At 51.2% G+C, this 20,307-nt stretch overlaps 2 protein-coding genes across 2 annotated transcripts; both read right to left on the bottom strand.

Annotated features, from left to right (window-relative positions):
• Positions 1–36: 36 nt before the first annotated feature.
• Positions 37–8,694, bottom strand: LOC135442034 (death domain-associated protein 6-like; the record flags this gene model as incomplete). The annotated part of the gene is made up of 4 exons (XM_064701584.1): positions 8,336–8,694; positions 7,509–7,753; positions 3,252–4,749; positions 37–266 (listed from the first exon to the last, which is right to left on the bottom strand). Coding segments are annotated over exons 2-4 (1,944 nt in total), but the record flags the coding sequence as incomplete, so codon positions are not given.
• Positions 8,695–8,884: 190 nt separating this feature from the next.
• LOC135442035 (carboxy-terminal kinesin 2-like) lies at positions 8,885–14,723 on the bottom strand. Its single transcript, XM_064701585.1, has 4 exons — positions 14,652–14,723; positions 12,901–12,974; positions 10,342–10,417; positions 8,885–8,991 (listed from the first exon to the last, which is right to left on the bottom strand). The coding sequence occupies exons 1-4, from the start codon at positions 14,721–14,723 to the stop codon at positions 8,947–8,949; spliced, it is 267 nt and encodes an 88-aa protein (XP_064557655.1). The 3' UTR covers positions 8,885–8,946.
• Positions 14,724–20,307: the final 5,584 nt, after the last annotated feature.

The following is a 20,307-nucleotide window of genomic DNA, read 5'->3' as shown; positions in this document are numbered from 1 at the left end:
CCCGTGCCCCGTTTCCGTGATTTCCCGTGTTTTTACCCTGTTTCCCCGTGCCCGTTTCCCATCCCCATTTCCATTTCCCATTTCCCCCTTTTTTACCCTGTTTCCCCGTGCCCGTTTCCGGGCCGCGGCGCCGTCCCCTCTCTCGCGGTGCCGCTCCTGGCGCTGGGCGAAGCGCGCGATGACGTCGTCCAGCCGGGCCAGGGCCAGGCGCCGGTTCCGCCGCAGCCGCTGCGCCAGCTCGGGGTCCGACAGCGCCGGGTCCGTGCCTGCGGCCAGGGGGGACACGAAAGCAGGGATCGGACAGAATCACAAATTACTGGAATTCCCAAATCCTGAAATTCCCAAATCCTGGAATTCCCAAACTCTGAAATCCCGGATTGCCCAAAAATCCCGAATCCTGGAATCCCGGATTGCCCAAAATCCCAAATCCCCAAATATCAGATTGGCCAAAATCACCAAATCCTGGAATTCCCAAACCCGGGAATTCCCAAACCCTGAAATCCCGCATTACCCCGAAATCCTGAAATCCTGAAATTCACGAACTCTGAAATCCCGGATTGCCCAAAATCAGAAATCCCCAAATCACTGATTGGCCAAAATCACCAAATTGCTGAAATTCCCAAATCCTGGAATTCCCAAACTCTGAAATCCCGCATTACCCCAAATTCCCGAATCCTGGAATTTCCAAATTCTGAAATCCCAGATTGCCCCAAAATCCCAAATCCTGAAATCCCAGATTGCCCAAAATCCCGAATCCTGAAATCCCAGATTGGACGAAATGCCAAATCCTGAAATTCACGAACTCTGAAATCCCAGATTGCCCAAAATCCCAAATCCTGAAATTCCCAAACTCGGAAATCCCGCATTACCCCAAATTCCCAAACTCTGAAATCCCGCATTACCCCAAATTCCCAAATCCTGGAATTCCCAAACTCTGAAATCCCAGATTGCCCAAAATCCCAAATCCCCAAATCACTGATTGGCCAAAATCACCAAATTGCTGAAATTCCCAAATCCTGGAATTCCCAAACTCTGAAATCCCAGATTGCCCAAAATCCCGAATCCTGAAATTCCCAAACTCTGAAATCCCACATTACCCCAAATTCCCAAATCCTGAAATCCCAATTGCCCAAAATCCCAAAACCTGAAATCCCGGATTGCCCAAAATCAGAAATCCCCAAATCACTGATTGGCCAAAATCACCAAATTGCTGAAATTCCCAAATCCTGGAATTCCCAAACCCTGAAATCCCGGATTGCCCCAAATTCCCAAATCCTGAAATTCCCAAACTCGGAAATCCCGGATTGCCCAAAATGCCAGATTGCCTGAAATCCCCAAATTGCTGAAACACCAAATCCTGGAATTCCCAAATCCTGGAATTCCCAAACTCTGAAATCCTGCATTACCCCAAAATCCTAAATCCTGAAATCCCAGATTGCCCAAAATCCTGAATCCTGAAATCCCAGATTGGACGAAATGCCAAATCCTGAAATTCCCAAACTCTGAAATCCCAGATTGCCCCAAAATCCTGAATCCTGGAATTCCCAAACTCTGAAATCCCGCATTACCCAAAATCCTGAATCCTAACATCCCAGATTGCCCAAAATCAGAAATCCCCAAACCACTGATTGGCCAAAATCACCAAATTGCTGAAATTCCCAAATCCTGGAATTCCCAAATCCTGAAATCCCAATTGCCCAAAAATCCCGAAACCTGAAATCCCGGATTGCCCAAAATCCTGAATCCTAAAATTCCCAAATCCTGAAATTCCCAAATCCTGAAATTCCCAAACTCTGAAATCCCGCATTACCCAAAAATCCCAAATCCTGGAATTCCCAAACTCCGAAATCCCCCATTACCCGGACGGTACTCGTCGGTGAGGTGGCTCCCAAAGTTGTACCCCATTTTACCCCATTTTTACCCATTTTCACCCCAATTTTCCCCCATTACCCGGCCGGTACTCGTCAGTGAGGTGGCTCCCGAAGTTGCACCCCATTTTTTCCCATTTTTACCCATTTTCACCCACTTTTGCCCATTACCCGGCCGGTACTCGTCGGTGAGGTGGCTCCCGAAGTTGTACCCCATTTTTGCCTGGTTTTACCCCATTTTTGCCCATTTTCACCCCGTTTTCCCCCATTACCCGGCCGGTACTCGTCGGTGAGGTGGCTCCCAAAGCTGTACCCCATTTTACCCCATTTTTACCCATTTTCACCCCAATTTTCCCCCATCACCTGGCCTGTACTCCTCAATGAGGTGACTCCCGAAGTTGTACCCCATTTTTTCCCATTTTTACCCATTTTCCCCCAGTTTTTCCCCTCTCACCCAGCCGGTACTCGTCAGTGAGGTGACTCCCGAAGCTGCACCCCATTTTTTCCCATTTTACCCCATTTTTTGTTATTTTTACCCCGTTTTCCCCCATTACCCGGCCGGTACTCGTCAGTGAGGTGACTCCCGAAGCTGCACCCCATTTTTTCCTGGTTTTACCCCATTTTTACCCATTTTCACCCTGTTTCCTGTGCCATACCTGGCCGATATTCATCGGTGAGGTGACTCCCAAAGTTGTACCCCATTTTTTCCCATTTTTACCCCAATTTTCCCCCATTACCCGGCCGGTACTCGTCGGTGAGGTGGCTCCCGAAGCTGTACCCCATTTTTGCCTGGTTTTACCCCATTTTCACCCCGTTTTTCCCCATTACCCAGCCGGTACTCGTTGGTGAGGTGGCTGCCAAAGCTGTACCCCATTTTACCCCATTTTTTCCCATTTTCACCCCATTTTCACCCCGTTTTCCCCCCTTACCCGGCCGGTACTCGTTGGTGAGGTGACTCCTGAAGTTGTTCCCCATTTTTTCCCATTTTTACCCCATTTTTCCCCCATTACCCGGCCGGTACTCGTCGGTGAGGTGGCTCCTGAAGCTGTACCCCATTTTACCCCATTTTTACCCATTTTCCCCATTCGCACCCCAATTTTTGCCCATTACCCGGCCGGTACTCGTCGGTGAGGTGGCTCCCGAAGCTGTACCCCATTTTTTCCCATTTTTTGCTGTTTTTACCCCATTTTTCCCCCATTACCCGGCCGGTACTCGTCGGTGAGGTGGCTCCCGAAGTTGTACCCCATTTTTTCCCATTTTCCCCCATTTTCACCCCGTTTTTCCCCTCTCACCCGGCCAGTACTTGTCGGTGAGGTGGCTCCCGAAGCTGTACCCCATTTTTTCCCATTTTCCCCCCTTTTCACCCCAATTTTTGCCCATTACCCGGCCGGTACTCGTCGGTGAGGTGACTCCCGAAGTTGTAGACCAGGTCGAGGTGGCGCCGCTCCTGCAGCCGGTTGCCCACCTCGCGGAACGCCTCCTGCGCCATGCTCTCCATCTGGCGCCGGCCCAGCCCCAGGCGGTGCCGCGCGCTGGCGCCGCGGATCTCGCGCAGGATGTCCGAGTAGTCGGGGAAGGCGTCGGGCCGGTTGATGAAGCGCTCGATGCTGCGGTTCACCTCGGGGTAGCGCGTGCCGCGGAAGCGGATGCGCTGCTCCAGCACGCGCCCCGTCAGGCTGCTGCAGTCCTTGAGCTGGCAGAGGCGGCGGAAGATGCGCATCATGCGGCGCTTGAGGCGGTTCTCCTGCAGGTACGGCGAGTCGGCGCTGTCCAGCTCGGCCAGGTCCAGCTCGCGCTCCTGCAGCCGCCGGATCTCGCTGGCGTAGACGCGCAGCAGGTGCTCCAGGTGCCGGATCTGCCGCCGGGAGCCGCCCGCGCGCCGGCCCGAGGCCTCCGGGGGCTGCGGCTGGGCACCGGGATACTGGGATGGGGCGCCGGGATACTGGGATGGAGCATTGGGATACTGGGATGGAGCACCGGGATACTGGGATGGAGCGTTGGGATATTGGGATGGAGCGTTGGGATGCTGGGATGCACCACCGGGACACTGGGATGGAGCACTGGGACACTGGGATGGAGCGTTGGGATACTGGGATGTGGCACTGGGATATTGCAATGGAGCATTGGGATATTGGGATGGAGCGCTGGGATTGCTGGATGGAGCACTGGGATGCTGGGATGGGGTGCCGGGACACTGGGATGAGCTGCTGGGATACTGGGACGAGGCACTGGGGTTGGCGGATGAACTGCCGGGATGCTGCGAGGAGGCGTCGGAGCACCAGGACGGACCATTGGGATACTGGGATGGAGCACCGGGATACTGGGATGGAGCACCGGGATCGCCAGAGGAGCCCTGGGGACACTGGGATGGATCCCTGGGATACTGGGATGAACTGGTGGCGGCACACTGGGACGGCTCAGCTCCGTCGGGATGCTGGGATGAACTGGACAAACTGGTTGGGCACTCAGACAAGCCGGGAGGGCACTGGGAGGCACTGGGAGGATTCTGGAAGGTTCCATCAGGACTCTGGAAGGTTCCATCGGGATTCAGGAAGGTTCCGTCAGGACTCCGGAAGGTTCCGTCGGGGTTCCGGAAGGTTCCGTCGGGGTTCCGGAAGGTTCCGTCGGGGCTCGGGGGCGCGGGCAGGGCGCGCAGGGGCAGGCGGCGCCGCAGCGCGCGCGCCTTGAGCACGGTGCACAGCTCGTTGATGTAGACGTAGACCTTGCGGCGCCGGCCCCGCACGCGCCGCAGCAGCCGCCCCAGAATGTTCCGGAACTCGGCCGAGCCCCGGAAGTCGGGGTGGGCGCGCAGGTGGCGCGAGCTCAGGAAGGGCAGCACCTCGGGGTGCTCCTGCGTCAGCGGCGCGCACACCGACAGGAACTGCAGGGGGGGGAAGGACACCTGGTTACACCTGGGTTACACCTGGGCTACACCTGGGCACACCTGGGCACACCTGGGTACACCTGGGCACACCTGACCACACCTGGGCACACCTGGAGTACACCTGGGCACACCTAAAGTACACCTGGGTACACCTGGGCACACTTGGGTAACACCTGGGCACACCTGGAGTACACCTGGGCACAACTGGGCACAACTGGGCACACCTGAGCACACCTGGGCACACCTGGGATACACCTGGGCACACCTGGAGTACACCTAGAGTACATCTGGGCACACCTGGGCGCACCTGGGATACACCTGGGCACACCTGGGTTACACCTGGAGTACACCTGGGTTACAGTTGAGCACACCTGGGTTACAGCTGGGCACACCTGGTTACACCTGGGTTACACCTGAACACACCAGGTTACACCTGGGATACACCTGGGCACAGCTGGGTACACCTGTGCACACCACACCTGGGCACACCTGGAGTACACCTGGGCACACCTGGGTACACCTGAGCACACCTGGGTTACACCTGGGTTACACCTGGGCACACCTGGTTACACCTGGGTTACACCTGGGCACACCTGGGCACACCTGGGTTACACCTGGGCACACCTGGAGCACACCTGGGTTACACCTGGTTACACCTGGGCACACCTGGAATACACCTGGGCACACCTGGGTTATACCTGGGTTACACCTGGGTTACACCTGAGCACACCTGGGTTACACTTGGGCACACCTGGAGTACACCCGAGCACACCTGGGTTACACCTGAGCACACCTGGGTTACATGAGTTACGCTTGGATAGAACTGGGATACACCTGAGCACAGCTGGATACACCTGAGATACACCTGGATACAGCTGAGTAGAACTGAGATACACCAGGGGTACACCTGGAATACACCTGGGCACACCTGGGTACACCTGAGCACACCTGGGCACACCTGGTTACACCTGGATACAGCTGGGGTACACATGGATACAGCAGGGATACACCTGGGCACACCTGAGTTACACCTGGTTACACCTGAGTTACACCTGGTTACACCTGGGCACAGCTGAGCACACTTGAACAGAACTCAGATACACCTGGGCACACCTGGGTACACCTGGGTAGAACTGAGATACACCTGAGATACACTTGGGTTACACCTGGGTACACCTGAGTTATACCTGAACACACCTGGGGTACACCTGGATATAGGTGGTTACACCTAAATTACACCTGGAGTACACCTGAGCACAGCTGGATAGAACTGACATACACCTGGGCACACCTGAGTTACACCTGGGTTACACCTGGGTACACCTGGGTTACACCTGGGCACACCTGGGTTACACCTGGGCACACTGAGATACACCTCAGATACACCTGAGCACACCTGGATACACCTGGGTTACACCTGGGCACACCTGGACACATCTGTGCACACCTGGATAGAACTGCCATGAACCTGAGCACACCTGAATTACACCTGGGCTACACCTGGGCACACCTGGATACACCTGGGTTACACCTGGGTAGAACTGAGATACACCTGATAACACCTGGATACACCTGGGTTACACCTGGGTTACACCTGAGTTAGACCTGAACACACCTGGGTTACACCTGGGTAGAACTGAGATACACCTGATAACACCTTGATACACCTGGGTTACACCTAGGTTACACCTGAGCACACCTGAGTTACACCTGGGCACACCCGGGACACACCCAGGACACACCTGAGAAAGCCTCAGGCGCACCCAGGGACACTTTGAGCACACCTGGGGCACACCTGGGGCAAACATGACACACCCAGGGCACATCTGGACATACCTGGGAACACCTTGCACACACCTGGGACACACCTGGGGCACACGTGGGCACACCTGGGCCCCACCCACACAGCAGGGCCCACTTTGGCCACACCCAGACACACCTGAGAGCACACTTGGGACACACCTGGGCACACCCAAACTGACACCCGGGCACACCCTGACACACCTGGGCACACCTGGACACAACCCTAATGCACCCGGGTACATCTGGGGCACACCTGGGCACGCCTGGGTCCAGTCTGGCTACCTGAGACCTCACTCGGACACACCCGGACACACCTGGGCCACACCCACACAGCCTTGAGACCACACCTGAGCACACCTGGGCACACCCTGACACACCCGAGCACACCTGACACCACTTTGGCCACACCCCCGGGAAACACCTGGGCATGACCCGAATCACACCTGGGCCACACCCACACACAGTTGAGACCACCTTGGCCACGCCCCCAAGGACCAGGACACACCTCAGAGCACACCTGGGCCACACCCACCCCCCCGAGCACACCTCAGACCACACCCAGACACACCTGGGCCACACCCACACACACTTGAGACCACCTTGGCCACGCCCCCAATGACCTGGACACACCTCAGACCCCACCTGGGGCACACCCACACACCTGGGCACATCCTGACACACCTGAGACCACACCTGCACACACCTTGGGCACAGCTGAGACCACACCCTGGACCACACCCACAAACCTGGGCACACCTGAGACACACCCACACACCTGGGCACACCCTGACACACCTGAAACCACACCCACACACACCTGGGCCACACCTCAGACCACACCCAGGCCACACCCACCCACCTGAGACCACATCTGAGCCTCCACCCACCCACCTGAGGCCACACCCAACCCCCTGGGCCCCGCCCCCCCCGTTGCCCCGCCCCCCGTTCCTCACCTCCCGGAAGAGCCGCTCGTTCTCCTCCCAGAAGGCCCCGCCCCTCCCCCCCCCTGCCCCGTTCGGCGGGGGCGTGGCCATGGTGGGGGCTGGGGGAGGGGCGGGGCTGGGGGCGGGGCTTGGCGAGGGGGAGGGGCCTGGCGGCGAGGGGGCGGGGCCTCGCTCCTCCTCGTCCTCGTCGTCCAGGACGATGATTGGCTGAGGGGACGTGGCCATGGCGAGAGGGGAGGGGGCGTGGTCAGAGCCTGAGGGGAGGGGGCGGGGTCAGGGCAAGGACCCCCAAACCACCCCAAAATCACCCAAAATTCCCCAAATGAACCCCAAATTCCCCAAAATCACCCCAAATTCCCCCCCCCCACCCCTCAGAGTTCCCCTGCCCCCCCAAACCAAACTCGGCCCCTCCCCCACCCGCACCCCAAAATTCCCCTCCGGCCCCAACTTCCGCCTTCCCCTCCCCACCCCGCTCCCCTTCCATTCTCCCCCAAATTCCGCCGCCCCTCCCCCTCCCTCCCCCCTCAGGGCCCCCCAAAATTCCCCAAAAATCCCCAAAATTGCCCCAAATTCCCCTCAGCTCCCGCCGGCCTCCCTTCCCCCCCCCAGCCCCTCCTCGCGCCCCCTTCTCGCCCCTTCCCCTCCCACGCCCCCCTCCCGTTTCTCGCCCCTCTCCCCGCTCCGGGACTCCCGAATTTGCCCAAATTCCGCCGAATTCGCCCCAAAACCCCCCCAGGTCCCACCCCTTACCCTCACGGCCTTGACCCCGCCCCCTTCCGCGCAAGCCCCGCCCCGGCCCCGCCCCCCCCGGGCAGGCCCCGCCCCCCCGCGCTCACCGGGCCCGCGCGGCTCCTCCGGCGCCGCTGCCACCGAGCGGCCGCGGCCGCGCACTGCGCAGGACCGGAAGTGCCGCCCCGCGCCGGCCCGGCCGAGCGGGAGCCGCCATGACACCGTACAAAGAAAGGGGCGTGGTCAGGCCCGGCGGCCAATCGCGGCGCCCCGCCTCATCCGGGAACCCCGCCGCCGAGCCGGGCGCCGCCATCTTAACGTGAGGCGCGGCCCCAGACCCCGCCCCTTTAACCCCGTTGTTGCCGCGCGTGTTCCCGGGCGGTTCGTGGCACTCCCGTTGCCGCTCCGGGCCGCGGAGATGCCGCCGCTGCCGCGCCATGGCCGGGATCGCCGGGGAGGCGGAGCCGCGCAGGCGCATGGGCGGAGCACAAGATGGCGGCGGTACGGCGGCCGCGAGGAGCCCCGCCCCGTAAAGCGAAGGCGCAGCAAGATGGCGGCCGGCAGGTGCCGTACGGGCTCAGCCAATCAGCGCGCGGCGTTCCGCCGGCAGGGCGGCGCCATAGCGGTTAAACACGTGACAGCGGCAGCCAATCAGCTTTGTGGAAATGCAAATCTTTATTGGTTGATACTTTAAAAAGGCGGAAAAACAGGTGTTGCGTCACTTCCGGTTGGCCTGGGCGGTGCCGATCATGCACTCGTTCACCTGGGGGGGAGGGGCGGGGTCGGAACGGGGACCAAAATCCCAAAAACCCCAAAATCACCCCAAACGCCCCAAAACCACACCAGGGACCCCAAAACTCACCTTGAGACCCCCAAAATCCTCCCAGAATGCCCAAAATGACCCCAGCGACCCCCCAAAATCCCTCCAGGACCCCCCAAACCAAACCAGAACCCCCCAAAATCCCCCAGGGACCCCCCAAATCCCCTTTGGGACCCCCCAAATTCTCACAGAATCCCCAAAATCCCCCAAAAATCCCTCGGGGGGCCCCAAATTGACCCCAGGACCCCCCAAATCCCCCCAGGACCCCCAAAAATCCCCTTGGGACCCCCTAAAAATCCCTCCAGGACCCCCCCAAATCTCCCTTTGAGCCCCCAAAAATCCCTGTGGGATCCCTGAACCCCCCCCCCCCCAAATCCACTTGGGGACCCCCCAATTTCCCCCAGATTTCCCCCCCCCCAGGACCCCCAAAAAGTCCCAAAATCCCCTTTAGGACCCCCCAGAATCCCCCCCAGGACCCCCAAACCCTCCCAAAGATCCTTTGGGACCCCCCCAAAATGACCCCAGGACCCCCAAAAATTCCCGGTGGAACCCCTAAACCCCCCAGGGAACCCCCAAATCCTCCCAGGGACCCCCAAAATCCCTCCAGGCACCCCCAAATCCCCTTTGGGACCCCCCAGAATGCCCAAAACCCCCAGGGACCCCCAAAATGACCCCAGGGACCCCCAAACCAACCCAGAACCTCCCAAACCCACCCAGGATCCCCCAAATCCTACCTGGGACCCCGCAAAAATCCCCAAGGACCCCCCAAGACCCCCCCAAACCCCCACAGAACCCCAAAATTCCCCCAGGGACCCCAAAATCCCTTCAGGGATCCCCCAAATCCCCCTTGGATCCCCCAAAAATCCCCAAGGACCCCTGAAAATCTCCTTGGGACCCCCCAAAAATCCCCTTTGGGACCCCCCAAATCGACCCCAGGTCCCCCAAAATTCACCCCAGGACCCCAAAATCCTCCTGGGACCCCCAAAAAATCCCCAAGGACTCCCCAAAATCCCCCTTGGATCCCCCACAATCCCCCCAGGACCCCTCAAATTGACCCCAGGTCCCCCAAAAATCCCCTTGGGACCCCAAAAATCCTCCCCAGGACCCCCAAAACTCCCCCAGAAACCCCAAAACCTTTCCGGAACCTCCCCAAAAATCCTCCCAGGACCCCAAAAATTCTCTCAGGAGCCCCCAAATCCCCTTTGGGACCCCCAAAATCCCCCCTGGACACCCCCAAATCCCCTTTGGGACCCCCAAATCCCCCCGGGACCCCCCAATCCCCCCCGTGCCCACCTTGCTGGCAAAGCGCAGCGAGTTCAGCGACTCCGCAAAGTTCTCCTCCAGGGGGGAGATGGTCACAATCATCAGCCTGGGAACACAGGGGGAAAATGGGGTAAAACACCCCAAAATAACCCCAAAATAATCTCAGGAACAGCCCCAAAATCTCAAAAAAAATCCCCCCAAAATAACCTAAGAAACCACAAAAAATCCCCCAAAATTACCTCAAAAAACCACAAAAATTCCCAAAAAAATCCCTCAAAAATCCCCAAAAAATCCCCCCAAAATCACCTCAAACAACCCCAAAAAAACCTCAAAAACCTCACAAAAATAACCATAAAATCCCCCCAAAATAACCTCAAAAATGCCCCCAAATTCTCCTCCAGGGGGAGAAGGTCACAATCATCAGCCTGGAAACGGGGGGGAAATGGGGTAAAACAGCCCAAAATAACCCCAAAAAATAACCTAAAATATCAAAAAAAATCCCCTCAAAATTACCTCAGAAAACCACAAAAAAATCCCCAAAAAATCCCTCAAAAATCCAAAAAGAATTCCCCTAACATGTCCCCAAAATAACCTCAAACAACCCCCAAAAAACCTCAAAAACCTCACAAAAAATAACCATAAAATCCCAAAAAAAAATCCCCCCAAAATAACCCCTAAAATCCCCCCAAAAATGCCCCCAAATTCTCCTGCAGGGGGGAGATGGTCACAATCATCAGCCTGGGAACGGGGGGAAATGGGGTAAAACACCCCAAAAATAACCCCAAAATAACCCCAAAATAATCTCAGAAACAGCCCCAAAATAACCGAAAAAAATCCTTAAAAAACCAAAAAAATCTGCCAAAATATTGGCCAAAAATCCGCCCAAAATCCCCCTCAAAATAACAAAAAAAAAACCCTTTAAAAATCCCCAAAACAACTCCAGAAACAGCCCCAAAAAATCCCCCCAAAAAATAACCTAAAATATCAAAAAAAATCCCCCCAAAATAACCTAAAAAACCACAAAAAATCCCAAAAAAATCCCTCAAAAATCCCCCGAAAATCTCCCCAAAATCACCTCAAACAACCCCAACAAAACCTCAAAAACCTCACAAAATTAACCATAAAATCCCCCAAAAATAGCCTCAAAAAACCCAAAAATCCCCCCAAAATAACCTAAAATATCAAAAAAATTCCCCAAAAATAACCTCAAAAAACCCAAAAATCCCCCCAAAATAACCCCAAAAAATCCCCAAAAAATTCCCCCAAATTCTCCTCCAGGGGGTGTCACAATCCTCAGCCTGGAAATGGGCAAAAATGGGGTTAAACACCCCAAAATAACCCAAAAAATCCCCTAAAAATCTCCCCAAAATAACTTCAAATAACCCCAAAAAATCCCCCAAAAATAATCCCAAATATTCCCCCAAAATAACCTCAAAAATCCCAAAAATAACCCCCAAAATAACACTGAAATCCCCCCAAAATCCTTCAAAAAAAAACCCCAAAATAACCTCAAATAAACCCAAAATTGCACCAAAATACCCTCAAAAATAACCCCAAAAACCCTAAAAAAACCCCAAAAAATCTCCCCAAAATAACCTCCAAGAACCCAAAAATTCCCCCAAAAATAACCCCAAAAAACCCCAAATCCTCCCCAAAAATCCCCCAATAATAACCCCAAAAAAACCTCAAAAAACCCCAAATCCCCCCCCAAAAATCCCCCCCAAAAAAACCCACAAAAAACCTCTAAAATTTAGGATGGATTTTGTGGGGTTTTTAGGGGGTTTGGGAATTTGGTTGGATCTGGGATGGATATTTTGGGTTTTTATGGGGTTTGGGAATTTGGGTGGATCTGGGATGGATTTTTGGGGTTCCTCAGTCACACTTGGGCGTGGCCCCCCAGGATATTTTGGGAATATTTTGGGATATTTTGGGGGTATTTTTTGGGATATTTTGGGGGTTTTTTGGGGATTTTTTTGGGATATTTTGGGAATATTTTGAGGTGTTTTTGGGGATATTTTTGGGATATTTTGGGGATTATTTGGGGGGTTTTTTGGGGGTGTTTTTGGGGTATTTTTGGGGTTTTAGGAGTTCCTCACTCACACTTTGGCGTGCCCCCAGGGATATTTTGGGAATATTTTGGGGTGTTTTTGGGGTATTTTTTGGGGATTTTTTGGAAATATTTTTGGGGTGGTTTTGGGGTGTTTTTGGGGATATTTTTGGGGATTTTTGGGATATTTTTTGGGATTTTTTGGGGATATTTTTGGGGATATTTTGGGGATTTTTTGGGAGTGTTTTTGGGATGTTTTTGGGGTGTTTTGGGGTTCCTCACTCACACTTTGGCGTGCCCCCCCAGGGATATTTTGGGAATATTTTGGGGTGTTTTGGGGTATTTTTGGGAATATTTTGGGGATATTTTGAGAATATTTGGGGGATTTTTTGGGGTGTTTTTGGGATATTTTGGGGTTGCTGACTCACACTTTGGCATGCCCCCCCGGGGAAATATTTTGGGAATATTTTGGGATGTATTTGGGGTATTTTTTTGGGATTTTTTGGGATGTTTTTGGGGTGTTTTTGGGGTTCCTCACTCACACTTTGGCGTGCCCCCCCAGGCAGTTCTGCAGCAGGAAGGTCAGTTTGCTGTTCCGGTACGGGATGTGCGGCTCCTGCGGGATTGGGGGAATTCTGGGAATTCTGGGGGGTCCCAAACCCCAAATCCTCCCCAGATCCCAAACCTTGGGCTCCCCAATCCCATTTTCCCATTCCCATCCCATTTTCCCAATCCCATTTTCCCAATCCCATTTTCCCATTTTCCCACCCCAATCCCATTTTCCCCATTCCCAATCCCATTTTCCCATTTTCCCCATCCCATTTTCCCATCCCAATCCCATTTTCCCACCCCAATCCCATTTTCCCATTTTCCCATTCCCATTTTTCCCATTCCCAATCCCATTTTCCCATTCCCATTCCTTTCCCATTCCTAATCCCATTTTCCCATTCCCAGTCCCATTTTCCCCATTTTTCCCGTTTTTCCTGTTCCCAATCCCATTTCCCCATTCCCATTTTCCCATTCCCATCCCATTTCCCAATCCCATTTTCCCAATTCCATTTCCCCACCCCAATCCCATTTTCCCATTCCCATCCCATTTTCCCCATCCCCAATCCCATTTTCCCAATCCCATTTCACCCCCCCCAGTCCCCATTTCCCATTTTTATCCCATTTTCCCACCCCAATCCCACATTTTCCCATTTATCCCATTTTACCCATCCCGGTCCCCACTTACCCCATTTTTCCCAAAAATTCGAATTTTCCCTTATTTTGATCCCATTTCCCCATTCCCAATTCCCATTTCCCCATTCCCAAACCCCACAATGACCCATAAATAATTCAGGAAATCCCAAATTTGGGGTTTTTGGCCCCAGACCTTGTTGCAGAGGGCGCTGATGCCCAGCCCAGGGTGCTCAGGCTGGAGCTGATCCATTCCCCAGTTCCCATTCCCAATTCCCATTTCCCATTCCCAAACCCCACAATAACCCCATAAATCCCACAATAACCCATAAATAACCCCACAATAACCCCACAATAACTCATGAAATCCCAAATTTGAGGTTTTTGGCCCCAGACCTTGTTGCAGAGGGCGCTGATGCCCAGCCCAGGGCGCTCAGGCTGCAGCTGATCCATTCCCCAGTTCCCATTTCCCCATTCCCAAACCCCATAATAACCCCATAAATCCCACAATGACCCCATAAATGACCCCAAAATCCCAATTTTGGGGTTTTTGTCCCCAGACCTTGTTGCAGAGGGCGCTGATGCCCAGCCCAGGGCGCTCAGGCTGGAGTTGATCCATTCCCAGTTCCCATTTCCCCATTCCCAAACCCCACAATAACCCCATAAATCCCACAATAACCCATAAATAACCCCACAATAACTCAGGAAATCCCAATTTTGGGGTTTTTGGCCCCAGACCTTGTTGCAGAGGGCGCTGATGACCAGCCCAGGGCACTCAGGCTGCAGCTGATGAATTCCCCATTTCCCCATTCCCAATTCCCATTTCCCATTCCCAAACCCCACAAACCCCTCAATAACCCATAAATCCCTCAATAACCCCACAATAACCCATAAATGACCCCAAAATCCCAAATTTGGGGTTTTCAGCCCAAACCTTGTTGCAGAGGGCGTTGATGCCCAGCCCAGGGCGCTCAGGCTGGAGCTGATCCATTCCCCAGTTCCCATTTCCCAAACCCCATAAACCCCATAATAACCCCATAAATCCCACAATAACCCATTAAATCCCACAAAAACCCCCACAAATGCCCCAAAATTCCCATTTTTGGCCCCAGACCTTGTTGCAGAGGGCGCTGATGACCAGCCCCAGGGCGCTCAGGCTGCAGCTGATCCATTCCCCAGTTCCCATTCCCAAACCCCACAATAACCCCATAAACCCCACAATAACCCATAAATAACTCAGGAAACCCCAAAATTCCCATTTTTGGCCCCAGACCTTGTTGCAGAGGGCGCTGATGACCAGCCCCAGGGCGCTCAGGCTGGAGCTGATCCATTCCCCATTTCTCCATTCCCAAACCCCATAAATCCCAAAATAACCCCATAAACCCCACAATGACCCCACAATAATTCAGAAAATCCCAAATTTGGGGTTTTTCAGCCCAGACCTTGTTGCAGAGGGCGCTGATGCCCAGCCCAGGGCGCTCAGGCTGGAGTTGATCCATTCCCCAGTTCCCGTTTCCATTTCCTCATTGGGAACCATTGGGGATTCCCAAACCCCACAAACCCCACAATAACCCCACAATAACCCATAAATAACTCAGGAAATCCCAAATTTGGGGTTTTCAGCCCAGACCTTGTTGCAGAGGGCGCTGATGCCCAGCCCAGGGCGCTCAGGCTGGAGCTGATCCATTCCCCAGTTCCCGTTCCCAGTTCCCATTTCCCATTCCCAAACCCCACAAACCCCACAATAACCCATTAAATCCCACAATAACCCCACAATAACCCATAAATAACTCAGGAAACCCCAAAATTCCCATTTTTGGCCCAGACCTTGTTGCAGAGGGCGCTGATGCCCAGCCCAGGGCGCTCAGGCTGCAGCTGATCCATTCCCAGTTCCCGTTCCCAATTCCCATTTCCCCATTCCCAAACCCCACAATAACCCATTAAATCCCACAATAACCCATAAATAACCCCACAATAACTCAGAAAATCCCAATTTTGGGGTTTTTGGCCCCAGACCTTGTTGCAGAGGGCGCTGATGACCAGCCCCAGGGCGCTCAGGCTGCAGCTGATCCATTCCCAGTTCCCGTTTCCCTTTCCCATTTCCCCATTGGGAACCATTGGGGATTCCCAAACCCCATAAATCCCACAATAACCCCATAAATCCCACAATAACCCATAAATGACCCCAAAATCCCAAATTTGAGGTTTTCAGCCCAGACCTTGTTGCAGAGGGCGCTGATGCCCAGCCCAGGGCGCTCAGGCTGGAGCTGATCCATTCCCCATTTCCCGTTCCCAGTTCCCATTTCCCATTCCCAAACCCCACAATGACCCCACAATAACCCCATAAATCCCACAATGACCCCACAATAATTCAGAAAATCCCAAATTTGAGGTTTTTGGCCTCAGACCTTGTTGCAGAGGGCGCTGATGCCCAGCCCAGGGCGCCCAGGCTGGAGCTGATCCATTCCCCAGTTCCTGTTCCCAGTTCCTATTTCCCCATTCCCAAACCCCATAATAACCCATTAAATCCACAATAACCCCACAAATGCCCCAAAATTCCCATTTTTGGCCCCAGACCTTGTTGCAGAGGGCGCTGATGCCAGCCCAGGGTGCTCAGGCTGGAGCTGATCCATTCCCCAGTTCCCATTCCCAGTTCCCATTTCCCATTCCCAAACCCCACAAACCCCACAAACCCCTCAATAACCCATAAATGACCCCAAAATCCCAAATTTGGGTGTTTTCAGCCCAAACCCTGTTGCAGAGGGCGCTGATGCCCAGCCCAGGGCGCTCAGGCTGGAGCTGATCCATTCCCCAGTTCCCATTCCCAAACCCCATAATAACCCCACAGTAACCCCACAATAACCCATAAATGACCCCAAAATCCCAGTTTTGGGGTTTTTGGCCCCAGACCTTGTTGCAGAGGGCGCTGATGCCCAGCCCAGGGCGCTCAGGCTGGAGCTGATCCATTCCCCAGTTCCCATTCCCAAACCCCACAATAACCCCACAATAACTCAGGAAATCCCAATTTTGGGGTTTTTCAGCCCAGACCTTGTTGCAGAGGGCGCTGATGCCCAGCCCAGGGCACTCAGGCTGGAGTTGATCCATTCCCCAGTTCCTGTTCCCAATTCCCATTTCCCCATTCCCAAACCCCACAAACCCCACAATAACCCATTAAATCCCACAATAACCCCACAATAACCCCACAATAACCCCACAATAACTCAGGAAACCCCAAATTAGGGGTTTTCAGCCCAAACCTTTAGATGCAGGGAAGCTGGTCCATTGCCGGTATTATTCATTTCCTTCCAAACCCCACAATACCTAATAACCCATAATCACAATAACCCAAATAACCAAATAATAGAAATAATTTGGGGTTTAGCAGAATGGCAGTATACACCCAGGGCGTAGGCTGATTAATGTGGTCTCTGAGCGGTCCCAACGGAGCCAATTTCCAAACGCTCGAACAGAGTCAAGGGTCAGGAGGCTGGGGAAATGGGGAAATAATGGGGAAATAATGGGCAAAAATGGGAAAGGGGAAATAATGGGGGGAAAAATGGGGAAATAAGGGGGGAAGAATGGGGAAATAATGGGGGAAAACAGGGAAAAATAGGGAAATATAATGGGAAATAAAAATAAAAAGGGGGAAAAAATAGGGAAATATAATGGGAAATAATGAGGGAAATAATCAGAAATAATGGGGGAATAATGGGGATAATGAAAATGGGGAATAATGGGGAATAATGGGGAAAATTGGGGAATAATGGAATAATGGGGAAAATTGGGGAAATAATGGGGGAAAAATAGGGAAAAATGGTAGAAAATGGGGAAATTAATGGGGAAAAATAGGGAAATATAATGGGAGAATAATGGGGGAATAATGGGGAAATAATGGGAAAATAATGGGGAAATAATGGGGAAATAATGGGGGAAATAATGGGGAAATAATGGGGAAATAATGGGGAATTAATGGGGAAATAATGGGGAATAATGGGGAAATAAGGGAAGGGAAAATGAATGGGAAAATGGGGAAATAATGAGGAAATAATGGGTGGAAATAATGGGGAAATATGGGGAAAAATAGGGAAAAATTGGGGAATATGGAATATGGGGAAATATAATGGGGAATAAGAGGAAATAAATCAGAAATAATTTGGGAATAATGGCGGAATTATGGGCGAAATAAAGGGGAATTATAGGAAAAATGGGAATAAATGGGGAAATAATGGAGGGAAATAATCAGAAAAATGGGGAAATAAATGGGAAAATGAAATAATGGGGAATAATAGGAAAAATGGGGACATAAATTAATGGGAAATAATGGGGAAATAATGGAGGAATAATGGGGAAATAATGGGGAAATAAATGGGAAATAATGGGGAAATAATGGTGAAAATTGGGGGAAATAATGGGGAAATAATGGGGAATAAAAGGGGAATAATGGGAAATAATGGGGAAAAAAGGGAAAAAAGGGAAATATTGGGGAAATAATGGGAGAAAAATGGGGAAAAATGGGGAAATAATGGGGGAAATACAGGGGAATAATAGGAAATATAATCGAAATAATGAATGAATAATAGAAATAATGGGAATAATGGGAATAATGGGGAAAATGGGGAAAAATGGGAGAATAATGGGGAATAACGGGAAAATGGGGGAATAATTGGGGAAATAATGGGGAATAATGGGGAAATAATTGGGGGAAATAATGGGGAATATGGGGAAATAATGGGGAAAAATGGGATGGGGAGAAATGGGGAAAAAGGAAAGGGAAAAATAATGGGAAATATAAGAAATAATGGGGAAATTAGGAATAATGGAAAGAAAATAATCGAATAAGGGAATAATGGGGAAATATAATGGGAAAATAATGGGGAATAATGGGAAATATTGGGGAAAAAAAAGGAAAATAATGGGAAATAATGGGAAATTTAAATGGGGGAAATAATGGGGAAATGGGTGGGGAATAATGGGAAAAAATGGGGAATTAATGGTAGGGAAAATGGGGAAATAAGGGGGAAAATGGTGAGGGAATAATCATAATGGGGAATAATGGGGAAATGGAATAAGGTGAAAATTGGGAAAATGGGGAATAATCAGGAATAATGGGGAATAAGAATAATGGGGAAAAATAGGGAAAAATGGGGGAAATTAATAAGGGAAATAATGGGAAATTCAAGGGAGAAATATGGGGAGGGAATATGGAGAATAATGGGGGAAAAATGGGGAAATAATGGGGAATAAAATGGGAAAATAGGGAAATTAATGGGAATAATCAGAAATAATGGGGACATAATGGGGAATAATGGGAAAATATAAATTATGGGAAATAATGAAAGGGAAATAATCAGAAATAATGGGAAATTGAAGGGGGAAATAAATGGGGAATATGGGAAATAATGGGGAAATAATGGGGAGAAATTGGGGACAATAATGGGAAATAATGGGGAAATAATGGAGAAAATGGGGAAATAAGGGGGGAATAACCGGGAAAAATGGGGAAATAATGGGAAATAATGGGAAATAATGCAGAAATAATGGGGAATAAATGGGGAAATAATGGGGAATTAATGGGGAAAAATGGGGAATAATGGGAATAATGGGGAAATTAATAATGGGAATAATGGGGGAATAATGGGGAAATAATGGGGGAAATAATGGGGAAATAATGGGGAATAATGGGGGAAATAATGGGGAAATAATGGGAAATAATGGGAAATAAAAGGGAAATAATGGGGAATAATGGGGAAAATAATGGAAAAATAATGGGAATATGGGGAATAATGGCAGGGAAATAATGGGAAAATTGGGGAAATAATGGGGAATAATGGGGAAAATGAATAATGGGAAATAATGGGGAAATTGGATAATGGGAAATAATGGGGAATAATGGGGGAATAATGGGGAAATAATGGGGAATTAATGGGGGAAATAATGGGGGAATATTGGGGAAAATAATGGTGAAAACTGGGGAAAATAATGGGGGAATAATGGGGAAAAACAGGGAAAAATAGGGAAATATAATGGGAAATAATGGGAAATAATGGGGGAAATAATGGGGAAAAATGGGAAATAAGAGGAGAAATAAGGGGAGAAAATGGAGGAATAATGGGGAAAAATGAGGGTAAAATGGGGAAATATAATGGGAAATAGAAATAATGGGGAATAAGGAGGAAATAATGGGAATAATTGGGGGGAAATTGGGGGAAATATAATGGGGAATAATGAGGGAAATAATCAGAAATAATGGGGAAATAATGGGGGAAATAATGGGGAAATATTGGGAAATAATGGGGAAATAATGGGGAAAAACAGGAAATGTGATGGGAAATAATGAGGGAAATATCAGAAATAATGGGGTATAATGGGGAATAATGGGGAAAAATGGGAAAATAAGGGAGAATAATGGGGGAATAATGGGAAATAATGGGGAATTAATGGGGAAATAATGGGGAAATAATGGGGAAAAATGGGGAAATAAATGGGAAATAATGGGGAAATAATGGGAGAATAATGGGGAATTAATGGGGAAATAATGGGGAATAATGGGGGAAATAATGGGGAATTAATGGGGAAATAATGGGGAATTAATGGGGAATAATGGGAAAGTATAATGGGGAATAAAGGAAAAAATAGGGAAATAAAATTTGGAATAATGGCGGAATAATGGGAAAAATGGGGAAATACAATGGGGGAATAATGGGGAAAAATAGGGAAATATAATGGGAAATAATGGGAAATAATGGGGGAAATAATGGGGAATATTGGGG

Source organism: Zonotrichia leucophrys, unplaced genomic scaffold, assembly GCF_028769735.1.
Source record: "Zonotrichia leucophrys gambelii isolate GWCS_2022_RI unplaced genomic scaffold, RI_Zleu_2.0 Scaffold_883_20307, whole genome shotgun sequence".
Classification (NCBI taxonomy): domain Eukaryota; kingdom Metazoa; phylum Chordata; class Aves; order Passeriformes; family Passerellidae; genus Zonotrichia; species Zonotrichia leucophrys.
Note: the sequence above shows the minus strand (reverse complement) of the source record. Positions and strands in the feature narration are given on the sequence as shown.

What these genes read in the sequence shown, in the direction of transcription:
- LOC135442035 (XM_064701585.1), bottom strand. Translation starts at nt 14,723, where the DNA reads ATGGGAACTGGGGAATGGATCAGCTGCAGCCTGAGCGCCCTGGGGCTG. An exon ending in TCAGCGCCCTCTGCAACAAG is followed by an intron (nt 12,975 to 14,651) that starts GTCTGGGGCCAA and finishes CCAATCCCGCAG; the next exon opens with GAGCCGCACATCCCGTACCG. An exon ending in CGCTGCGCTTTGCCAGCAAG is followed by an intron (nt 8,992 to 10,341) that starts GTGGGCACGGGG and finishes CCTCCCCCCCAG; the next exon opens with GTGAACGAGTGCATGATCGG.